Below are 24,451 nucleotides of genomic sequence, written 5' to 3'. Positions count from 1 at the left end.
ATTTCAGCATTTTGTCTGATTAGTGAATTACGACCCAGTCGTTAAATATATCATTTCATTCCGTCTGAATTGCTTAACAATTTTTGTGTGGATGTAGCAAAGGCCACACAGGAGGACTGTCCTCTCCAAACAAGCTCCACAAAGGACGCAATGACGTATAGTTTATTAAGGTGATCTGTTTGGAAGGCAATCAAATAGAGGGTCGTAAAAAAAATACAATTACAGACAATTCGCTCCACTAGGTTAAAATTTAATCCATGTTTCTAAATAGTTTTGCTACTCCAGAGTTTAGGGCATAATGAGGCGGCAATAAATTTCCACCATTATTCAAATAGTGACTTGAGAAAATTTAATTATGAATTTCAGACGTACTAGACGCGTTGCGTATGATTGATGATCTACGTATTCGATTAAGTTTACTATTAACCACTTCAGAACTAAACAATGGTTCCTCGGTAATAACATAACCACAATCTCCCGTCTACCCTCAACTATGTATGCATATAGAAATTCAGATTAAGCTTTCGAGGTGCTTAACCGTTAATTAAAAAACAGATAGGGAAAGTTAGATTTTCATTAGTTCAAATTCACCTTCGAAAACAAAAAAGAGACCAGAAAGGGAATAGTCGTTTTCAATTTATCTTAATCGTATTCTGACAGGATGGCATTTAATTGAAAGCAATTGAATTACGGCTAATAATTTAATTTCCCTTCCTTTCAATTTAAATAGGATTTGAGATTTAATCTAATTTGAAATGGCCACTTTATTGTAATCAAATGGAATCCGATAATTATATTTTATTACTTCTCTTGGCAAGTATGAAGGAAGTGACTCCAAATTGAAGTCTTTGCTGTTTGGGATTTCTCATTGTCTACATTCACTGTAGAGAAAAATGTAATGATGATGTCTCTATTATGAGCTCCGTCCAACAGGGTGCAATACAATTTCGCGTCACAAGTGAAAAACTATTTTCCCTTTTGTGTTCCTTACATTCCTTTTCTATTATCAGTAGTATTGAGGACTATTGTATTCGGGAAGGCCTTTATCAGTTTAGTTTAAATTCCTCTAGAGGTGTGTTCTTAAATTTTCAGAACGCGCTCTGAGATATAGGGAATTTCCGCGGTAATTGATAAATCCTTACAACAATTTTATTAGATACTCATTCATTCCAATGTATTGCCCTTAAGAGTGTCGTTTCCAAAATTACACTTAATTAAAATGAAAGGGCCTCGTGCCATGCAGGAATTGTCAATAATAGAGATTTACTTTCTACCACGTCTTCTGTACTATTAGGGAAAATGTATATTTATTTACAATTTATAAGGTTTGTGCTGCCCTGAAGCACACCCTGCAGACATTATCCTTGTATTGACAACCTTATAGAATGTACAAAAAGTGGTATTGATCTTATGGAAATGTACTCCAGTTTTTTCAAGAACTTTCAAAAAGGATAAAGAAAAGCTTCATGGAATAATTTCTCGATCATTAAAATCGAGCTTAATGCATGGTTCTACATTACCTTTTGGAACAAGCTGGATCAGAAGTATTATGAGGCCATATCTTTCAGCTTGAATAAATTCGTTGGAAAAATCAGTGGTGAATCTAATTTGCAAGAAAAGTGACGGTAAGTTCTAGATAATTGAAGTATAGGAAAATTCATCCTGGAAAATACGCCTTGAAAAATCGCCACGGGAATATTCGCCCCATAAGTAAATTCGTCCGAGAAGCATTCCGCCCGCGGAATACTCGCCTCCCGAAAGTTTTATGATTCGTATTTTTCCCATTCTTCTAATATGTCCGGTTTCCAAATTCTGTGGATTAGCTTTGAATTCTGTGCATTCTTCCAATTCTTCTCTTATATTTTCTAATTATTTTACAGAAGAACGTCATTGCTCTGAAGTATAAGCTTAAACTATGAAATACACTATGCGCAACAGGTGATTTTTATTAAAAACACATGTTTTACAGTGTCAGAGAGAGATATTCAAGGAAACGTGAAAGGAAAATACGAAGACAGTTCCAAAAGGGTTCAAATTATATTTAACAGAACCTCAAAAAATTCACACCAATTAAAGAGAATTCACAGAGGATTTAAGAAAAAAATAGAGGAATGTTAGAAAATATAAGAAAAATGAGGGCAACAGGTTTTAATAATAATATAATAATAATAATAACTTTATTGTCCTTAAAAAAAATCGAAATACAGGACAAAGTTTAAACAAATAAAGTAAGTGGAATAGCGAGTATACTTCAAATTTAACTAAAATTACTACACCTATGTTTAATTAATTAACCTTACCATATATGTGAGAAATGAGCCGAAACAAGAATTAAATACAACGTAAATAAAATGAAAGAGAAAATTAAAGGGAGGATTCAAAAAAAATTCCAGGAAAATTGAAAGGAGGTACAAAAGAAGTTTAAATAAAATTAAAGCAGTGCTCAAGTAGGAAAGAAATCTGAGGATTAAAATAGTAATTAAAACTTAAAGACTTAAAGACGGTGCAAAGAATTTAAAAAGATTAAAATAAGATTCAAAGAATATACGAAGGGAATTTAAAGAGGGTTCAAGGAAACGAAAGTAAAATAAGATTCCAGGTTTAAAGAAGGATAATGACTCCATAAAATTTAAATGGTATCGAAAGGGAATACAAAAAACTATAGCCACCCAAAAACAAACAACACAACAAAGAAAACCAAAGTGTTTACAAAAAATCAACTGAATGTTAAAAAAGTTTCAATGAAAATGCAACTGTTCAAAGAAGAATTAAAACGTTTCAGAGAAAAGTTCAAAGAGTGTTCAATGACGATTTAATGAGGATGAGGCTAGGAATCCACCTTGAAAGCATTTTAAAGCAGGGTCATCGAAAAAAAAAGGCGAAGACGCTCGACGCAAATGCGAATACCACAACATAAAATCGGGTGACTTAACTTCGCTCGTGGGTCAACGCGCATTCCCTGACGATTTTTCCGAACAACCACCTTCTCAAATCCCATTAATTTACCATTCGAGGACGCAATTCGCACACCTTTTTCAGCAAATCTGAACGATTGGCTCGATTCAACGTGAAGTAACTGTTCGTTGAGTCCACAAAACCCACACTACATAGCAACCTCGATAACGACGGCTCAAAAAACGCATAAAAATAAAAGATCATATTTCAGGACTACCCATGTAACACAACCAAGAAATTTACGAAAATTGTACCCAAATAAAATCCTCCTGTTACAAGGACTAACTTTTCTAGTTCCGCTACAGTAAGCGGTCTGTTATTTTGCAACTTATTAGAATATATTATGGGATAGCCGTCTATTACTGTCAAGTAACACAGCACACTAAATACCAACTACTGAAATACTATTTACTGACTGCGAAAATTTGTGTAGGTTACCATTGGTTCCCATTTTGTTGAATTACTACCTTAAAACCTTAAAAAGTAAACGTAAGTGCATGTGTAGTAAAGTGTAAAACAAGGGTTATTTAACAATTAGCCAAAGCAAGAAACCATCAAAGCAAAAGTAAAAAACTGTGGGAAAAACTCCGCTTGTAAGTACCCTAAGAACAATTAAGGAACAGATACGAGTGGGCTTGAGACCGTTTAGAGATCCAAATGAAGAGTGTCGTGTAGGGATGTAAAACAATTCCATTGTGACCGATTGTTTTGCGTGTTAGCAACCGACACACATTGTTATCTATTACAAAGGACGATGTTTCCACAACGGATCATTGGTATAGTTGATATTTGCTGGTCTCGATTTGACAAAACCAACAAGTACCAAAATTGTGTGTACGAAGCTATAAATTTCATTTTAAAAAGCTACTGGCACGATTTTAAAAAGATCCGGAATAAGTCTGCAAAAGACATTTGCCTCAATAGTCCATAATCTCCAAACTGCTCTCCAAATTCAGTCGACCCTATTGAAATTGGATGTGCGGAAGTCGCAGGCGACAACACTCAGTGAGCGAGAACAGCAATATAATTCAGGTCGAGTAATAAAAATGAGGAATATTTCCCTAAATTAATTATCATAGCAATTAAGTCCTTTTGCTAATGTTGGCAAAGCTACTACGATTTTAATTAAATTCTATCTCAAACTTTCTTTCGGCTATTCGTGGTTTCACTGTCAAAATTTAATTTATCTCTCTTTGCGATCCTATACGACATAGTTTTCATTTAAGAAAATGCGTGTTTGTGTATACAGTCACTTAATAATTATGTTCTGGCGTATCTTACACACTCAAAAGGAAGACAAGCGTTTTGATAAGTTCACTTTACGCGGTAGTATGTAATTAATTATATGTTTTCCGTCCCTTATGGTTGATAAATATCGGTTTATAATCCCTGCAAAGGTTTGTGACAGTATGCTGTAATAATTTATACTTAGGACAGCTGTTAGGCATTCAGCATTTGATTAGGAATAATTCCAATACAGAGAGAAAGAGAGAGAGAATGCGGTTCGAATTTTATCTTTCAAATTGCCGTTCTTACAGAAACTCCTGTAACTTTATTTAGCTAAGTTAGCTTTTGGAGATTTTATGCAAAGTGCTTTCTCTGTCAGCATAACCTCAAAAAAAAGTTTTAATTACTAACGTTAATGTTTCGTTAGATATCCTTTGAGCTACAAACATTTTTTGGTAACTAACCCCAGGGACACGTACCGCACAAGCACAATTAACATAATTCCATTAAAAGTTTCACTTTCAATTTTAAACCTAAAAAAGTTAAACCAAATAAATCACTGTGGATTTATTCTTTACAGATAATGCGATTCGTATTATTTTAATTTACGTGTAAAAATTGTTTCTTAACTAGGTATTTCTTATGCTAATTCTCAAAATGCCCTTTCAAACAATTTTGATTAATCACATATACCTAAAGTTTATTATGCTGATTTGCACCTGTACTGGATTCTAAGGTTGTACTTCAATACAGAATCCTTCCATTACGTTCCTTGCAAAATCGTTCAATAACAATCATCCTTACGCAGCAAAGGTGGATATGTAGAATATGCGGGGGGATATTTATAGCTGTTCATCGATCGCTAGAGTTTCACGCAAAGTTTGAACTTTGCAGGTCAGTTAGGAACATATCGAACTGTGTGCCAAGAATCTGTTACCCTAAAGGCGAATGCTAATCAGTAACTATCAATCCCATGTCATATGTACTAGTTGTAGATGACGCTTTCCCTAACTCCTCCGATTATCGAGGCATGTACTACTGGAGGGCTTGTTCACGAATTGTTGTTAATAAAGTTTGCGGAATCGTTCCAAATGCCCTATCGATAGGGTTTCTGAGATACAAATAAGTTGAAATTTTTAAGTTCATAACGTGACGCATGTACTCCTTTTGCTCTACTGTATCATGTGAAATGAAAAAATCGTCCAAGACAGATATATGAGAAATGTATCAAAAATTCATTTTTCTGTACTATCCAGTGTATTGAAAACATATGCCATCTTGGCGTGTGATTGCAAAGCAATCAAAAAATGATGAAAATTCCATAAAACTGACGTTCGTATTCCATGTCGGTATAACATCACTCATGATTTGATATATTTGTAGCCCATAAATTTTACACATGAATAAAGTGAAACATATTACTGTTTGCCATTTATTGGATTTTCAAGATTCCAATAGAGCTATAACATCTCGTTTTCTCTCCAAACACTTCAAATAAATTTTATTTGAGCAAAGATTTACAGTATATTGCCTCTCTATGTTATCGATATTTTAATATCTCCTCTGTCCATCGAATTCTCCCGTAGCGCAGATATAATTTGTTTTCGCCGTGGCGGTTCATCTATCGAGTTAATGCGGCAGCGATTTCTGACATTTTATTCGGCTTTGATTGACAGATAAATCAGTTGAATGGATAATCTTGTCTAAAAATGGAAATGCGCGCCTCTACCAACTTCGGAAACGTTGTCTAAGATATCCGATTTTTTACACAGAAATGTTTTCAAGGTGTATTCGAAGGATGGCAAATATTGATAAAAGCAGGGATGTAGGAAAAAAGCCTTATGACCTATACCTGCTAGTCTTGTTTACATTTTGTGTGTACACAGCTTATTCTCCTGATGCGTTTTATCGTACACTTTTCCACCGTTCTCCACAGAAAACTGTCAGTGGGTCAGATAAATCTAGGCGAAACAATTAACGTAATGACATACTTGTAATATATAAAAAATTGTACTTGGATGTCACAAAATTTTTAATTCATTCCATATGCTACTTAAAATAAAGTCTGTTTTCGGGTACTCTGTATCTCAAGAAGGGATAAAAATATAAAATTGCAATAGTAACAATCATTCGAAACTACTCTTGGGAAATAAGTTTTAGTGTCTGTCCACACAGAACTGTTTGAAATGATCACGCATACTCTAGACTCTAGATCGTTCCCTTATCGGCAAATCGATCACGCACCCAGGGAGTTGCTTGGATTTTTGTTGTTGTAAAAAAATAAACATACACTAACGTTGAATGTTGGGTGTAGTGTAAGAAAATGTGTGAGGTTTATCCAACTTTTGCCCTGAGATCTTGTTTAACCATTAACTAATAATTGAGAACAAGTTACTAAATGATTAAAGGTAAATTGCGAGCACTTGATTACTTTGCACATGTGCATTCATTTATTTAAATCAATTAAATTTTACTTTGATAAAGTCCCTTGATAAAGTCCCTTTATCAAACATCTGCTAAATAATTCTCGAATAGACCCTTAACTCACATGTTTCTTATCTTCTACGTCTTAAATTACAAAAAAATTAAATCCTACTAAATTATTGAACAATTCTTATAGCAAAAGTACAACTATAACTACAGTTAAATAACACTCATCAATTATGTGCCTATTTATAAAAAAATCCATCAGATTTCTCGATCAAACTTTGAATAATGTAAAATACAGGGTGTGCCGCTCCCCATAACTTTAACCAAAAGTTGCGCTACTTATGCGCATTCTTTAGCAACCCAGGAAAGCATACCTTTATTGTCGGCATTATTTCAACCTAAAGGGTCATACCCTCCTGGTTTACACAGCAATAGGTACCATCTCTTTGACTTTTTTTCGGTTTTTTATAGTTCTCTCGTATGACTTCCTGCAAACGCTGATATTCCTCCGTCTGCCAACTATTGTGTGCTGCTTGCTGTATTAAATTTATAAAATAATATGACATGCCTGTTGCAAACAAATGGCTACATAAACACCAGTAAATTTTTTATTCATGTCGATCAGCAGACATGTCGGGCCAACAAATCGCCGAGACCAATCCAATGTATTTGGTTAAAAGATGCTGGATCTCCTAACTACCAAAAGATAATAACACAACTGGTTGGTCACACCGCCTCGATAATCCTTCAGGGGCTCCATCTAGAAGCTTGTTAGAGATTTATGAGCGCTTTTACAGATGCAACTGCAGGTTATAAATCTCTGACAACTTAAAAATAAAAGAAGTGAATTTTTCAAAAGATCCACTGATTTTTTAAGGATTAATTCTTGAATTGATTTTCTTTTAATCTTTACTTCTCTGATTTTTCTTTGGATTCTCCAATGTTCTACCAGTATTCAGCAAAGAATCATGCATCCTGCATATGAAATTATTCAAGTTTGTTTTCATAGGATCTAGGATCTAGGAAGTAGTAATTGTTTAATTAATTTAATGCCATCGAATGCTAACGAATAAATAAAGGAACATGTAATTGAAACGTAATCATAATGTGAAAGTTTAATTTGGTCAGGTGTTTGTTAAGAAAAGAGGTCTTTATCGAAAAAATTGATTAGTTCTGTGATAATAATACCATGTGCGAGATAAGCAACGAATGTGTTTATTAACATGGACGACGAAGCAGTGTTTTGTGTATCGCCGGGAAACTGCAATGTGGAATTGATGAATCGAAGTGGTCTCCACTCTAAATACAAAAATGAAAAATAAGCTGGTCGATTGTAGAAGCGTATGTCACTGTTACTCTAAATTTTACAGGCAAAAATTTTGCTAAGGAGTCTTTTGGGAAATAACATTTTCCAACAGAAAAGAAAAAAACTTTTCATTCAGTCAGAGTAGTGTTTTAATTTTTTTTTGGTATTATTCATTTGTCACTGAATTTTCATTAAGGGGCTTTTAGACCCCTCTAACTTTGATGCTCCCGTTTGATGTTAAATACTGAACAGACAGGCACACAGAAAATATAATTTCAGAAGGTGACTTTTCAACTTAAAGAATTCGAAAAACTAATGGCATCTTCAGAAGAGGAACAAGTGAAGCCATTTATTAAGAAAATAAGATAAAATCAATATGATCCAACCTCTAAATTTGAAACTAAAATGAGCTATGTCAACAGATAAAATAATAAGTATGGGAATATTCAGCACTGCAATCAATAGGGAAAGATTACTATACACTCCTAAAATTAGAACTTGCTGTTCGATCAAAATGTAGGATTATGTGACCTTTAAAGGTTGACTTCAACCCTCTAGGGTAATTATATATCATCAAATATCAGATATTATTTATGGTGGATGAACATTGATTACAGCAATCATTAGTTTAATTCCCACTTAGATATTATGATTACTGTCTTGCGATTGAACTCCCGGAGTTTGTCGAAATAGCGCGTCGAGTAACAGTGCGAAAGTGTATTGAAGTTACTTTTACAGTTTCTTTAACTAAAAAGAACGGGAAAGCTTTTATATGACGCAATAAAATCATCGTAAATACAAGTTTTCATTCGTACTTTCGTTAAAATCCGCAGTCAAACTCTTCGTTTGCACTTACAGTTACAATTTTCTGTAAAGACTAAGCTGTTCAAGAAATAATTCCATGTCTTTTATGTATATTGGTAGAATCGCAACTTTTTATGGGAAGAGCGTAAATAATAATTTCAGAGGATCTAGTTGAAGACAATTTAACTTAAGTGCTCAGTAGCCAATAAAAACAGACGTTAATGAAGTTGTACAATATCACAGTACTTTTAAAGATATAAGGATGAGGGCTTAGTTTCTCAACTTTAGAATTTCGGTGGCAGCGGCGATTAAACATTAAACCAAAAACTTAGATATACAAGGGAGACAGACAGACAGTCAGGGGCGGACTGGGTAACTGCGGGCCAGGTGGAATTGCATAGGTTACGGGCCATTAAAGTATTAGTGTAGTAATGAAGGTAACGAGGTGCGTCGCCTATCTTTGTATTTCAGCACTTTCATGCTACGACAAAAAATGACTTCACTTAAAACAGATTTTTTTAACAACCTAACATCAACCCCAATTAGAGAAACGTGTTAATAATTTATTAATAGTACAAGAAACTAAATACAGCACATACTTATAAATTTCCAACGGGCCATTATGATCTACAGGCCAGGTGGCAATCGCCACCCGCCCCCCCGGGCCCGTACGCCCCTGGTTACACTGCCTTTTTTTGAGCCACGAAAAAAAATTGTCTCAGATCGACCCGGAAAGAATGTGGCCTGTAGAATCCATAATTTCAAACAGTTCCAAGATTGGGCTACTAGTTCAAAAGTTACAACCCTTTCAATTTTTTTTTCCAAATTAGTTTCTAGTTATAACTTTTGATTGAGAAGTCTGATCGAAAAAGTACGAATTGTTTTGGATTCTACGCACCAAAATTAATAAGAAAAAGTGTTCTCCCGAGAAATTTTTATGTGCAGTCGATTTTTGGTAAAAAAGGAAGGTTATACACTGCCCTTTTTTGAGCCCCGAAAAAAAATTGTCTCAGATCGATCCGGGAAAAAAATTTTCTGATAGAATGTGGCCTGTAGAATCCATAATTTCAAACAGTTCCAAGATTGGGCTACTAGTTCAAAAGTTACAGCCCTTTGAATTTTTTTTCGAAATTGGTTTCTAGTCTATAACTTTTGATTGAGAAGTCTGATCGAAAAAGTACGAATTGTTTTGGATTCTACGCACCAAAGTTAATAAGAAAAAGTGTTTTCCCGAGAAATTTTGGTGCAGTCGATTTTTGGTAAAAAAGGAATGTTATACACTGCCTTTTTTTGAGCCTCGAAAAAAAATTGTCTCAGATCGATCCGGAAAAAAAATTTTCTTATAGAATGTGGCCTGTAGAATCCATAATTTCAAACAGTTCCAAGATTGGGCTACTAGTTCAAAAGTTACAGCCCTTTGAATTTTTTTTCGAAATTGGTTTCTATAACTTTTGATTGAGAAGTCTGATCGAAAAAGTACGAATTGATTTGGATTCTACGCGCCCAAATTAATAAGAAAAAGTGTTTTGCCGAGAAATTTTGGTGCAGTCGATTTTTGGTAAAAAAAGGTTATACACAGGGGCGGACTGGGTACTTACGGGCCATTAAAGTATTAGTGTAGTAATGAAGGTGGCGGGGGGGGGGGGGGTAGCTCTGAGGTGCACCACAAAAACATTTTAAAGTACTCCTTTCTCGAAAATCAATTACCATACAGTTTTTTTTTAAATTGCAGCTGATAATTAAAAGTAACACAAAATATACAATCCACACGAGGTGCGTCGCCTATCATTGTATTTCAGCACTTTCAAAATACTACGACAAAAAATGATAAATTCATTGTAAAACACTTCAATTAAAACAGAATTTTTTAACAACCTAACATCAACCCCAATTATAGAAACGTGTTAATAATTTATTAATAGTGCAAGAAACTAAATACAGCACATACTTATAAATTTCCAACGGGCCATTATGATCTACAGGCTAGGTGGCAATCACCACCCGCCCCCCCCCGTGCCAGTCCGCCCCTGCAGACAGTGCATTATTTCTTTTTTTAGGGATTACTGACCCTTAGTCTATTTGTTTCGCATGCCCTGCCACCATTGTGTTAAATTAGCATTAGCACAACAACTAAATAGTAACTAACATGTAGCAAATGTGATTAATTTTCACATACATATGCATGTATTTTAAAAGGGTACCTAATCAATGAACTATTATTATATTACCAGCCATTATGCAAACTACCATCTAAATTTAATAATTGGATTTGTGGAATGAAAGTACGACTCTAAACTAAACAAATGTAAATTAATTTAATTAATTGAGTTGGTACATCAAAACACGAACAGCTTCGAAACGTTTGGTGGTTGAGTAGGGACCCGACCGACATATCGTAAATTTCTAGTTGCCAATTAGGGATATTGAGAAACTGTAGCAAGCTTTATAACTAAAAGACACACGTCTAGGATGTCTGGCCCATTAATTAATTAACAGGGCTGATTTTTTTTACTCGGTGGCTCTGGACCGAATTTTAGTTAAAAATAGATGATTCCTCGAGTCGTGGAAGAGTGTTTGCGTGGCACATGGGATTTCGAGAGTGCCGGGAAGTTGCTACTGCTGCAGGGATTGGACATCCTCGCCCATCGTCACAGGCGGGAAGTGGTAACCTGTGTAATCATTGTTTGAGTATTAAGAGTGTTGCCCAAATGGTAAACATTGTGATAAGGTGGTACAATAGTCCGGAACTTTGGGAAAAAAGCGGTTGTTTCTGTTGATCAAGACAACACACGTCGCACTGCGTTATCAGTGAAGCTTGATACCGACTTGGAAACGCGCCACTTTTCCCTATTCCTAAAAATTAAATCGGCGACCACGACGTGAAACTCTGGAGGTTGTTAAACAAGAATCGATGAAGCTTCTTCACAGTTTCACAGAGAAGCACCTACTAACAGTACTGTTTCCAACAATGGAAAATTCGAATGGAACGGTGTATGGAAAATATTTCGCGTTAGGCGTATTATTCCCAAACCTCATTTGTATACCTTCTTGTAATCGTATAGCGATAGCTTTCACCGACAATTTTTTAAGATCATTTTGATGATACTACGAAATAAGTTTACATAATGGGTCAAGATCGTATCAATATTAATTGGAGCACTTAGGAATTGCTTAGTAATCAAACAGTTTGAGGAAGTTCCATACAAATGTTACGTTTTCATTCAATGAATTTTTTATAATGGCCATTGATAAGCAATCCATTATTTATTATGACTGTAGTAGTAATGAATTTTAAATTGCTATAAAATTAGATGACATTTATACTGTTATTTACACATAACTTTAAAAGTGCAATTATTTATTCAACGTCGAGTAAAAATAAAAGATATACTCACAATAACTCACACAACTCGTTTGTGGGATAACTGACAATTGATCAGTTTTTTTGTATTTATGTTCTTTTTATAGTAGGGGAGCTAGCTCGAAATACACTGAACGAGGTCAAGCGCTGCGGTACTTCTTGCGGTACCAATTTTAAATAGTTGTTTTTTGAGAAAATAATACACAAAATGAAAACGTTGATAATAGCCCTTAGAAGATATTTTAAAAAATCGCATTTTATAATTTATCTTATAATAATAAGATAATAAGATAATCTTTCGATATTCTCAATTGTCAATTCATATCGTAGTACAATGATTAAACTTGTGTATTGTTGAAATATAAAGTGGGGTTTTATACTTTTTATTACAAGCTAATTTTTGGTCTTATTAACATACATAGATACTTATCGAATCATAATATGTAATCGCTGATCTGTCCCAAATTCATTATTTATCGTACCATTAATGGGATTTTGGATATAGATACTGTATATGGCCAAGATTAAAAAAACCCTCAGACCCCATAAAAAAAGAAAACCTAAAGCATTTGAATAAAAAATTTAATCGTGGCAACGGACAGACACCGCGAAATTATAAACTCCCTAGGAGCTCTTTAATAATCAGCTGTTTTTTATTAAGTAGCAGATTTTTGGAAATTTATTTGTAAAAAGGTCGCTTTTAATTTCACTTTGGCCGCTTGTAGAAACACAATGATTGTACATGCAGCGAAGCCGTGTAATTAACAACTTTAGGGACGGGGCTACATGATGTGGGGTCGGCGACATTTGCCTCCCCCCCCCCCCAGGCGCGTTATACTGACGTGGTGATTTCAGTTTTTTCTATCTTACTAACCTGCTAATTCTATTGATTCGTTTCAGAGATAATTCGCATTTGCATTTCAATTTAATAATAATAATAATAAATGCCTTTATTGCCCAATAACTCAATGATTATCGAAACAAACATCAGGTTACTGCATAATTGTGGGCAACAGGTGCAAGTTCAGGGACTGGCCCTTAGTGCCGCTCCAGGTCTTCCACTTGAACCCAGAATACTATATTCAGAAATTTATAAAGGTTTAAGGTTGGTTAATCAAAAGATAAAAAGAAACTTGAATTGTGTAATTTTGCGTAATGGTGTTGTCACATCCCATAGGTAGTGAAGTTAAATATGCATTATTGCGACATTAATAGATGGTCTCTAGTTTTAGTTTTGAATCGAGTGAAGGATTTGTTTGTTAAACCTAAGTGAACCTGTCAGTTCTCCGAAACGAATCAATAGAATTTAAAAAGCAAAGCAGATTAGTAATCACGATTAAATTGCCTTTCAAATAATGTGCCATTTGCCATAGGATTCCATTTAAAATTTTAGGGTTTAAGCTCCCTACAGAGGGATGAAGACTTGGGTTCGTGATTTGTATTCAAAAAGTTGTCCCCCTCGAATACAAAATTGACGTGTTCGAGGATTTTTCGAAATTTCTAAATTTAATACCCTAAAAGCCCTCTGTATACTTCTCGTTGGGCCACTCTGTATAACTGCACCGACACCAGCATTCCAGTTCTACGGCACCTTCAAGATAGACATAGATATAAAATGACGTGTTAGTACCTTGTGCTGCTTCTCTAACAGAATTAATAACAATATTTAATTTAAATCCGATCCGATATAAGAGAGCATAGTGTAAGAATTAGCTAATATCGGAGAGGGTATCGATAGCTTTTAAACACTTAAAGTCGAAGAACGTATAAATTACAGTAATATTTCAACCAATAGTGTGGTCAATAATACAGTGCGCAAATGACAAATAAATGTCAGGTATTGGCAACTGGGCATTTAAAACCACAGTGTGAAGGATGAAGAAGATTAAGTGGAACGTATTTAATCTAACATATTTATCTACATGTGTTGGATAATACTGGAATTCAATACGAGTTTCTTTCATTACATCTGCACTAGTATAGTGAAATTAACGTCACTGCCGAACTAAAATTAGAGATGCAATATCCAATACATGTAAACAAACATTTTACGTGACTAGAAATTGTCGCAGTGATATTTTACAATTGAAAATATGTAATATAAAACTGTTGCACGATTCCCAAAACCCCAATGTTTTATTTCATTGTAAGGGAGTGCTGAAAGCTCATTTACCTAACATTATCCGTTATAAGCGCCGAGTTCTTCTAACGATTTCGAGGCCCCATTTAGTAAGTTGAAGGGAGCTAAGCTTACGGGTTAATAGTTTGCCTTTAATTTGACCGTCGAAAGCAAAAGCCGGTTCGTACGAAATTTGTTGAGAAATTTGACATTAATTACAAGTAACTGCCAGTCGGCGCGAGTTCTACCATAATCTATCAACAAAATTAATTTCTACGATGACTGGGGAAAATCATAGTTTATACCAAAGTGTGTCCAGGTGTAAACGTAGCGTTTTTTTTTCATTTTTTTATATTGCGCAGCCTACCCTCTTTGTGTCTCACCTTCGCAAATGAACGGCGGAAGCGTGGGGCTTCCTTATGATTGGAATTAAGTTACGAGTCTTACAGCTTCCTTCCTTATTTTCAGAGTCGCCAGATTCAACGCTCTACCGCCCTAAACGAAGTTATGACGTACGGCACAGAAGTAAAGAAAATTCCCCGGACAATGCGCTGAAGCATGCTAATGATCGTCCGGGAATATTTGCAACGGACAATAGCACTGTGATTTTAGCGCAAATTGGAGGAACTGCAACTTTACCATGCGTAGTTAGAAAATTCAATACTGGGGTGGTGAGTTTGTCTCTTATCATTGCCATCAATGGCAGAGCATTAACTTTAAGAGTCATTGCAGATATCCTGGATTAGGAAAGACGATCATAGACTATTAACTGTAGGATTAACCACGTATAGCTCCGATGGGCGGTTACTAGTGGAGCACGTTCGGCATCTTCAAAATTGGGGGCTGTTAATTAAACACGTTCAGCCGTCTGACGCGGGGATTTACGAATGTCAAATATCAACACACCCTCCGACCAGTATTTTTGTGATATTAAAAGTTACAGGTACGTAGCTACGTAGCGATACGAACCAGAGAATATTCGTAATTAAATTTCGCATAAAAGTTGACTTATGAGCTTACCCGCCGTGAAAACAAACGGTGAGGGAGGAAGCTTCTGTAGACATTAAGATACTTGATACGATAATGCATGTCTTAATTTAGCGCATTACCATCATGCTCTTAATTATAATTACAGTATCCAAAAAATATTCAAATATACGACCGTACAGACTTCAACTGGAAGGGTGAAATGAGATCAATATAAATGATATTACTTTCAGGCCCTTTGGAACAAAATTTAATTTTGCTAGCAATTAAGTTTGATATATTTCATCCTTCTTAGGGTAATTAGCAGATTATTTCTGTTTATTACTTTAAAAGTACTTGACTATGCCCTAACTTTTTCCTACTTACGTAATAACGTAAAATGTGATAAGACGACAGGCCTTTAACATGTACGTTAATTATAATCTAAACCGGACTTGGCTGTCGTTTACACGAAATTTACTACAAAAAACAGGTCCCTTTTTCTTGAGGATATCTATAATACAATGCGATTAGCACGGGGTGGCAGGTGTAGCATTTTAATGACTTACTAGTCGATATACGCCGTTGGAGGTGTTAGGCTGTTCTAATATTAATTTAATTAATAAACAACCTAAAAAAGGTTGCGAATGTCAAATTATCAAGGTCTGAATAAGGAATTAAAATCAACTCAAAAAGAAGCCGCGATCACATTTTACTTTGTACTTACTGCGAAATTTATGCATGACAAACAGAAAAACACAAGCAACTGTTACTATTATCATAATCAGAAATGGGTCACGATGCCGATCGTTGATTTATAATTCCATCAATAATTCAACTGTAAGGATATTTCCCCATATGAGGAAATCGCTTACAATAAGCTTTAAGGAATTTGTCAGTTTCTGAAAACAGGATCTATGTTTTCGATAGGCATTCTGACCTTGCTCTTACATGAAATCAATTGTTGCTTCTTAGTTACTAAAATACGCGAAGAACTATAAGGCCCACTAAAAGTTTTGTTTTACTTATAATATTGCCGTTTACAATTACAAAAGTAAACCATTACAAGAAGAAAATAAAAGTTACAATATTGCAATAATAACATTCATTAATATATTTTGCGTCGCTTTTTGCCTTACTAATCTTCTAGGATACTTTATATCTAAATCCATTAATTTTCAATTAGTAACACCTTCTATGGTCACTTTTAAGCCTGGTTGTATCACAAAGAATTTCTTTGTTGGGAGAAACTTTTCAACGATTTCCTTTTGACAAATGGTTTCTAACATCCTGTCAGTAAGTGAGATTATAAAAATTGATAAGGGCTGCAATGTCTTCGGAAACGACTCGGCAAGTTACATAGGCCTATCTCGCTAATAAACACGAATATTGAAAAATTACATTTATTACAATTGTAATTAAAACAAAGTTTGCAATAGCTCCAATATGACCGCCGAGCAGAAGTTTTACATATTGTTGCTAATAATTGCAATCATTGAAGAAGTTATTATTAATAGTTACTGAAAGAAAAGGTATCGTATTTGATATTTTAGTTTTCGCCTTTGCCTGATGATCGTTCGCTTAAAAACAAAAATTGTTGGAGCTCATCGCTGGCCTTGGCAACAATTTGGCATTTTAAATTTCGGTTGCTTCGCCCTGTATTTTGTAAGTTCTTAGTGCTTAGAAACCTTTGATTGAAAAGGTATGGTGCTTACAATCTGATGTGGGAATTACGCGAAATATATAGTCTAATAGTGACAACCATTTCTGAAATTCAAGATCTACTGCTCGGGGCTACCTCACATATTGTTGCAATGTGGCTTGATTCCAGTTTTAAAAGAAAATCCAAGTTTGTGGCAACAGTATCAGGCGTGCAAACGTGCCAGGTAAAAATAAAAGGAAACAAAGCCTTTATCAGGACTGTCGCGATATTTCAACCAAAAATATACAGGGTTAGACAAAACTCCCTTTGAACGTTTTTTACATGGAATTGTAAAACCCATTACAAACAAAACTCCCAAGGGGCTTACAGCGGACAGCGACTTTTTAAGATTCGGATTTTTTTATATACGGACATTTTTGAATAGTCTGTATTTTCGAATTTTTTTAACTTTTATTTTTTTTTCGATCTAATCGCCTAATCTCCTTTCTTACACAGGGCGACTAATTAAAAAAAAAGTGTTTAGCGGTAGTTACAAATGCAAATGATTTCCAAAAAATTATGAAAATGTCAATTTTAAGTTCAAGGGGCAAGTCAGTGAAAGTCACTACCATACACTGTGGCCAAGAGAAGGATGTCGATCATGGGGATCTCCGAAGCCGAAGTAAAAAAAATTTTTCTCATTGGCTCTTTTTGAGCTGTACAAGACACCTTTGAATGATTTTCAAATACAACGTTTCGTCTCGGAAAAATCATCATCACCTTTATTTTTTTATTTATTATTAAGGCCCGTAACAAAATGATTGAGTACCATTTTTTATGACGAATACAACCGTATACGGCACACAAAAAAACATAAGTTGGAAACTGTTCGTTTTTAGCTGGATGGTCACCCTATGTATGCGAGAATACATTTTTCCGAATTTTTAGTGAAAATTAGCTAATTGACCGTGTTTATGTGTTAAAGATTCATTCTTCAGAATTTCATATTCTAATAATATTTTTGTGTAAACCAGGGGGGTTGGGGTACCATTTAGGTTGAAATAATAGTGACAATAAGGGTATGCCTTCCTGCGTTGCTAAAGAATGTGCATAAGTAGCGTAATTTTCGATTCAAGTTATGGGAATTGCAAGCGACACACCCTATACCTAACTTTATTCAAAGTGATCAGGAAATCTGGTGGAATTTAGTTTAAAATAGGCAGGCACATAATTGTTAAGTTTTATTTAATTTGGTTGTAATTGTACTTATGTAGTAAAAACGGTTCTATAAATTAGTAGATTGCAATTGTTTTTTTTGTAATTTAAGACGGAGAAATTAAGCAACGTGTACTTATGTAAAAGATGTATTGCGTCTATACGAGAATTATTTAACAGATGCTTGAATAGGGAACTTTATCAAAGTAAAATTTAATTGATTGAGATAAGCGATTATGTGTGATGGCTATCACCTAATATAAAATAATCAAGAGGATCGGTTTGTGAGTGCCAATGAATCACTCCCCCCCCCCCCCTGTACTGTAGATAAAGCCATTTACTTTTTAGTGATAACAATTTGTAGCATCCCCTTGTGACTCAAAAAACAAATTACATAAAACAAGAAAAATTTACGCGTAAACAAAATGATTTAACGTTATGTAGAACCAAATTTCAACGTATAAAGGGGAACTCTATGCATTTCAGGCAACATGTTTTCACAACGACCCTAACATTCCATATTAAACACGATTCAAATAAAATGGAATCAATATTTCACTGAAATTAAATTTTAGGCCATAATGATGAAAAATAATTCCGTAAAAATGTCCAACTACAACGCTTTGACCGTCGTTAAAGCCATGTCATTGATGTTAAACGAAAATTCAGAATATGCAAAGTTTCTTCCTCCGGCTAATTTATGCGATATTCAAATATGAGCATGGCTCTCATAAATTTTACTAGGAAATTGGCCGAGTAAATATATGAGGATGGAAAATCTTGAGCGTCGCATAGCTGAAAATATTATTAATTTTGTAAGCTATTTGGCATGTATAAAATTGGCTACATCTTGTCCAGAGGATATTACTCAACCGTTAGCTGAAACTGTGTTCATCAACATCTGCGACCCTTATCAAGTGATTAATTACCTCCACCTAACGCCGCTTTCCCCGAAAAGTGGCCCGTTCTAATAACAATTGCGAAATATAATAAATCGAAAATAATGACGTAATTGTTCCGATAAAACGGTACGTAAGGGCCACATTGTAATGTCTTTTACTATGTGTGCCTTCCTTACCTTTCCCAAATTGAGCCCTTGGGTACTATTTTGCATTTGTGGGTTTTGGAAAATACTCGCTGCGAATAACAAATTTTACTTAACAACCTCTAAATATAAATTGAAATCCGCATTTGGGTCTAATAGACATTTAAATTATACATATAGGAGACCCAAGTTATTATTTACTACCCTTCCTTTTTACATTATTAGTGGATTGCATAATACTTTACTGCCTCTTCTCTTTAATTTGATGTGAAATAATAGCTTTTGTCCGAGTGTGCAGTTCTCATTACAGAACCACTAAAAATTATTCTAGAATATTCTATATATGAGTCATCAGAGCAACTGTTTATAAAACGTAATAGATGCAATTCTGATCGCAATTGTTGAGACGGATTCAGAGATCGGACAGCAACAAAGGCGATAAAGTAGTCTTGAGTCCAGTACAACCGTAACGAGTTCAAACCGTGAAATCTTTAAAGGGCGGCATCGTCTAGGGGTGAAAAATGGTCGTTTACTTATAATTTCGTTGTAAAATATTAATAGAAATTGTATCATGCACTCTTATTATTATCATTTAAGAACACATTCCGATCGATCCGTACTTTTGCGGATCTAAAATAAAGCGACAGAGCACCACGGTGGGACCCTACAGGGTCTATGGATTTAACCCATTTTCTATAGGATTCTTACATATGGTATATAGGGCAACTGTTTTAACCAGGGTTTGAACCGAATCGGTCCAAGCGTTTGGCAGTTATCGTGTTCACGAACAGACATACACCATCGATTCCCCTATAAAGTTTCCATCGCTTTGCTCTGGTTGTTGAAGTGTTCGCCGTGCTTAATATAGAATAAAAATCCATAGTTATAGAGATTCTCTTGGCAAAATGCAGCTTACTCTATTGGCGAGTTGGATGCTCGACTACGGTTAAGAGGTCCCATACTCAAACCTGGTTTTCAGCATAGACATTATGTAATGTGTATTGGGTCGGGTTGGTAGAGAGAGAACTCAAATAAAACTCCGCCTATTTAAAATAAAAACAAATGGAACACCAACATATTTTCCCAATGATTTTTGGGGATTCTTTAAGGAATTGTAAGTGTTTTAAGCATATTTTTCAAAAAGTTCATCGCAGACTGAAAGATTTTGAATTCCTTACATATAATAAAATATTTAATTTTCAGATATTCTCATTAAAGGTTCTCCAAAGATTTTTCAGAAAATTCTTTTGGGCTTCTTCAAAAGTTCTTAAGGAATTCTTGAAGATTATTTCGCAAAAAAGGGTTTCGAGAAAAAGTCAAGTGCCACCAAGGTGGAAAGAAAAGGCCACATGACCAAATTTTGCATTAAGAAAGAGAAGAAAAACAACTCAATCAAGCTAAACGTAAACAACGTGGAAGTTACGATGTAGGTATTCTGAAGTAGCGATACTAGAAGCCTTTGGAGGATTTCTCAAACATGGGAGAAGGAATTGGTGCATTGGCAACGGATGCAAAGACGGAAAGAATTTCGCAAAAAATGTTCCTTTGACCACCTTATCATAATCATCGGCCCTTTTGATAGTTAGCTAATAAAGATGGATGCCTCATGACCTTCGCGAGCCCGGGTAATCATTATTGATTAATTTTTTCTTGTTGCAACCTATCTGCTCGGCAGTCGTTAACGATGTCTTCTCTTACGCCAATTCTTTTCGTATTGATCAAACCAACTAACACTACTGACAGTCAAGTTCAAGTAAATCAAAAAAGACCTATTCCTGACTTACACACCCCCATTTGTGACAGCAAGAAATAGCCTTGTTGGATCAATAACTGTAATTAATTGGAGAAAGGAATTTGACGATTAGATCTTTTTGTTCAGTTCGAAAAAAGTACACCCCCTCATCGCCCATTGTTGGTCAAACATTTGACAAAAGGCACGCTTCTAGTTTATCCGAGACCCTGATCTAACCCCATATTTAATTATGTTGTTTTATTTCGAGCTTTTGCGTAAATAAATACAAATAAATTCGCTTAAAGTTAGTTTAAAGTGAAAAAGTTAAACTTATTGAAATAAATATTAATTAAAGCTCACCGTATGTGAACGATAACGCTCTGCTAGAGTTGTTTGTTGCACGCACGCAAGGACACGAAGACACGAAGTGTAAGTTAAAATTCTTGAATTATACACATATTTTACCTCCATTTGATTTACTATTCCGCGCTTATGAACTACGATTGATTAGATATGACGTTATCTGTACGGAAATGTATAGGGTAAATTATTCCACACAGAAATGTTAAATATAGCGGCAGTAGTTGAGAACCTTCGCAAATTTAAGAGTTCGTGAATTAAGAGTCTGACAATATTTCATTTTTAATGTTGTATCTCGTCACCAATTTCTGTACTTATAACATGCAATTATAATGAAAAGCACCCTGTTTTTATAAAGGAATTTGTAATAAAGGGCATTAAACATTCATCACCAGTATGAATTCCCACATAATGAGAATTTTTTCTCTATTTTTAGCTACCATTATATCGATCACTCAATTACCACGTATGTTCAGTGTCCAATTAAGCAAAAGATTGCAAAAACAAATTAAAAATAATAAGTCAACCACACGTGGACGTGACGCCCATCTATTATGCAGAGAGTTGTCAAGAAGGGAAGATGATAATATGAAATACTGTACTTTACATTCCCTCAAAAATATTTAAGAGGTGCCACGCTCCTACCGCATTTTGCGAAACTTCGGATTGCATTTTAATTTCACTTTACTTTCTACAAGATTGAGACATCCAATTCAGAGTGAATATTATGGATTTTCGTGGAAACAAAAAAAAATGCATCGGACATAAAACATTTCTTTTAATGCATGGCCACAGCCCGCTCACCTTTTCATATAAATATTAAATGAGGTACGTCTGCCCACGCTTACACATAATCTCACCCCAACAGACGTAAAGACAGACAGAGATTAAATCATTTAAACATTTATTTACAGCTCCCTTGCGTTGCGTACAAAATTGTATTTTTTAAGGGATTACATTATCTATAATTTTTTGGGAAGTACTAGCCAAAGGTAGTACAGCCATCCATTGCGAAAACAATTATGTCATGATTGACTAGTTTACAATTAAATGAAATTCACCTGCTAGTTAGTCTGGAAACATCCTGCACAATTTAAATGGCCCTTTGAGATTCATGGAGATCCTTCCAGATTTCTTTTAAATTCTTGCAAAATGGAACATACCAAAACCCGGAGGAAAAACAAAAGAAAAGAGAATGGAATGTTTTATCTGTAAATTCCCTGGACACGTTGCATCAAATTGCCCCAATCTTCCTCCTAATAGCTAACCTTCCACCTCTCCTATCGTAAGGTCAGGTCTACCCTCCCAAGCATACGTTTGATATATCTATTTCCAGAAGAAAGATATATTAAAAATGGATTGACACGCCTCACAAAGACAATTAAAGAACAGTGTAAACTTGTTTCCTTAGAAACTCAGAGAATCCATAGTTTAGCTTCCTCCATAGAATAAAGTGAAGAAGAATATGCTACTGATGATTCCCATACGTCCCAGTACTTTAAAAACTCGTTGCCCGAATCTAGGTAATGTTCTCATTAATGACTTTCAGTGTACATACATTGTATTATAGCTAGCTGGGATATCAATCTTTTCTTAATTCAAAGATCTTTTCTGCTTTTCAACAACCCTTCAGGTGCAACAACCTGTCATAGTTAATGCACATTCGGGAGGCATTAATAGGGGGGCTGTTACAATGTATAACTAAAGTTTAACAGTGCAAATCAACAAAGGAATTCATAAACAAAAAATAAATATATGTAACTAAAAACTTATTCAACAAACATAAACATTCATTCATTCTAAATCTAGAATTAAAATTATCAACAATTCAACAATCATATGAATTCTTGCTATTCAAATCGGAAAGAATTATTTAAAGTGATTGTTGAATTAAAATGTTTGTTGATAATTTTAATGCGTATCTGATATTGTGTGGAAGTTTTAGGAACTACCGTTTAGTCTATTTGACTACGTGCACACTAGCGCCCAATTAAAATTACCAAAAGAAATGTTATTTCATGCAATATTTTAATTTAACAATAATCTTAAATAATTCTTTCTGATTTTAACAGCAAGGATTCATATGATTGTCGAAAATTTACATATTTACTAGTTACTACATATTTATGTTTGTCGTTAAATTTCGTTCCACATTAAAAATGAATGAAAGTTTGTTTGTTGAGCAAAATGGTTTTATTAATTGAATGACTTGTTTGTTGAAATATACATATTGTCAAATGAACTCCATTCATTCATTTAATTGATGCAACATTTTTATTAAGTGACATTTTTTAACAATCATATTTAATAGGTATGTAAGTTAAAAGCAACATACCTAAAAAATAGAGACAAAAGATTGACTGCTATTTAAAATGATACATTGTAAAATTGTAGAATAAACAGTAAAACGGCATTCTATAGAATATCATGTGTATAGTTCCCTATTTTATTTTGTAACATTATTTTGCAAAAATTTATTTAATTATTGGCAACGTTCTAAATGTGTTCCTTATCCTCCAAATTGAAAACTTCGATTAGGAAAGAAACACTTCGATTACGTGCATTATAACGGCATTAAGCATATTAAGTATTGATTGCAAAAGTCAATATATCATTGTTAATATGCTTCGACACATTTCGTTAATGTAAAACATCAAATTTGATTGACATTGATGTATAAATTAATTAGTTAGTGATCCAATATGTATGTAAAGTTATGTCGCCCAATTTTAATTCCCTAAGCGTGACAGGCATCGTTCAGCTGCCGTACCTACATCACAGTCCTGAAATAGGTACCCTTAATTTGATGAAAAGTGTAAGTGAAGGGCACTTGACCGTAACGAATTATCAGTTTGAGTTTTATGCTGGGGAAAATTTTTCTGTTCTAACCACCTCTACTTGAAGATTCTTCAATATATCCATTTTACTTCGTTTACACTAACAAATATTCTTAAGATTTTGACTTGCGTTGTTCTTATACATTAGTCAACTTTACGCAAAATGATTGTATGCCATCAATGAATGTCATTATTAACAGTATTATCATGATATCGACAAAATTTATCTAAATTGTATCATGTATGATCTAAATAATTCATATAAGTCACTGAATTGACCTAATTTATACATTATGTTAGATGTAAGATATGATTTCATTAAAAGGAATCTGCATTCTGCAACCGAAAACAAGTAGCGGCGCTTTTTGAAAGCAGAAATTCATACCCGCATCATGTCGGTTGATTTATATTGATTTGCCCATTAAAAAAAATTAACTACTGTGATGCCTGCT

General features: G+C 34.5%; 1 protein-coding gene across 1 annotated transcript in view; it reads left to right on the top strand.

Moving 5' to 3' along the window:
• The window catches only part of LOC116161710 (lachesin-like), a 61,278-nt gene that overhangs the window by 22,399 nt on the left and 14,428 nt on the right, over nucleotides 1-24,451 (top strand). The window contains exons 2-3 of the mRNA XM_031475164.1: nucleotides 14,671-14,873; nucleotides 14,935-15,145. Of these exons, the coding sequence (XP_031331024.1) occupies nucleotides 14,671-14,873; nucleotides 14,935-15,145 (414 nt within the window). The remainder of the gene's footprint in view (nucleotides 1-14,670; nucleotides 14,874-14,934; nucleotides 15,146-24,451) is intronic.

Source organism: Photinus pyralis, unplaced genomic scaffold (genome assembly GCF_008802855.1).
Source record: "Photinus pyralis isolate 1611_PpyrPB1 unplaced genomic scaffold, Ppyr1.3 Ppyr1.4_LG1, whole genome shotgun sequence".
Classification (NCBI taxonomy): domain Eukaryota; kingdom Metazoa; phylum Arthropoda; class Insecta; order Coleoptera; family Lampyridae; genus Photinus; species Photinus pyralis.
This window is presented reverse-complemented; position numbering and strand designations above follow the sequence as displayed.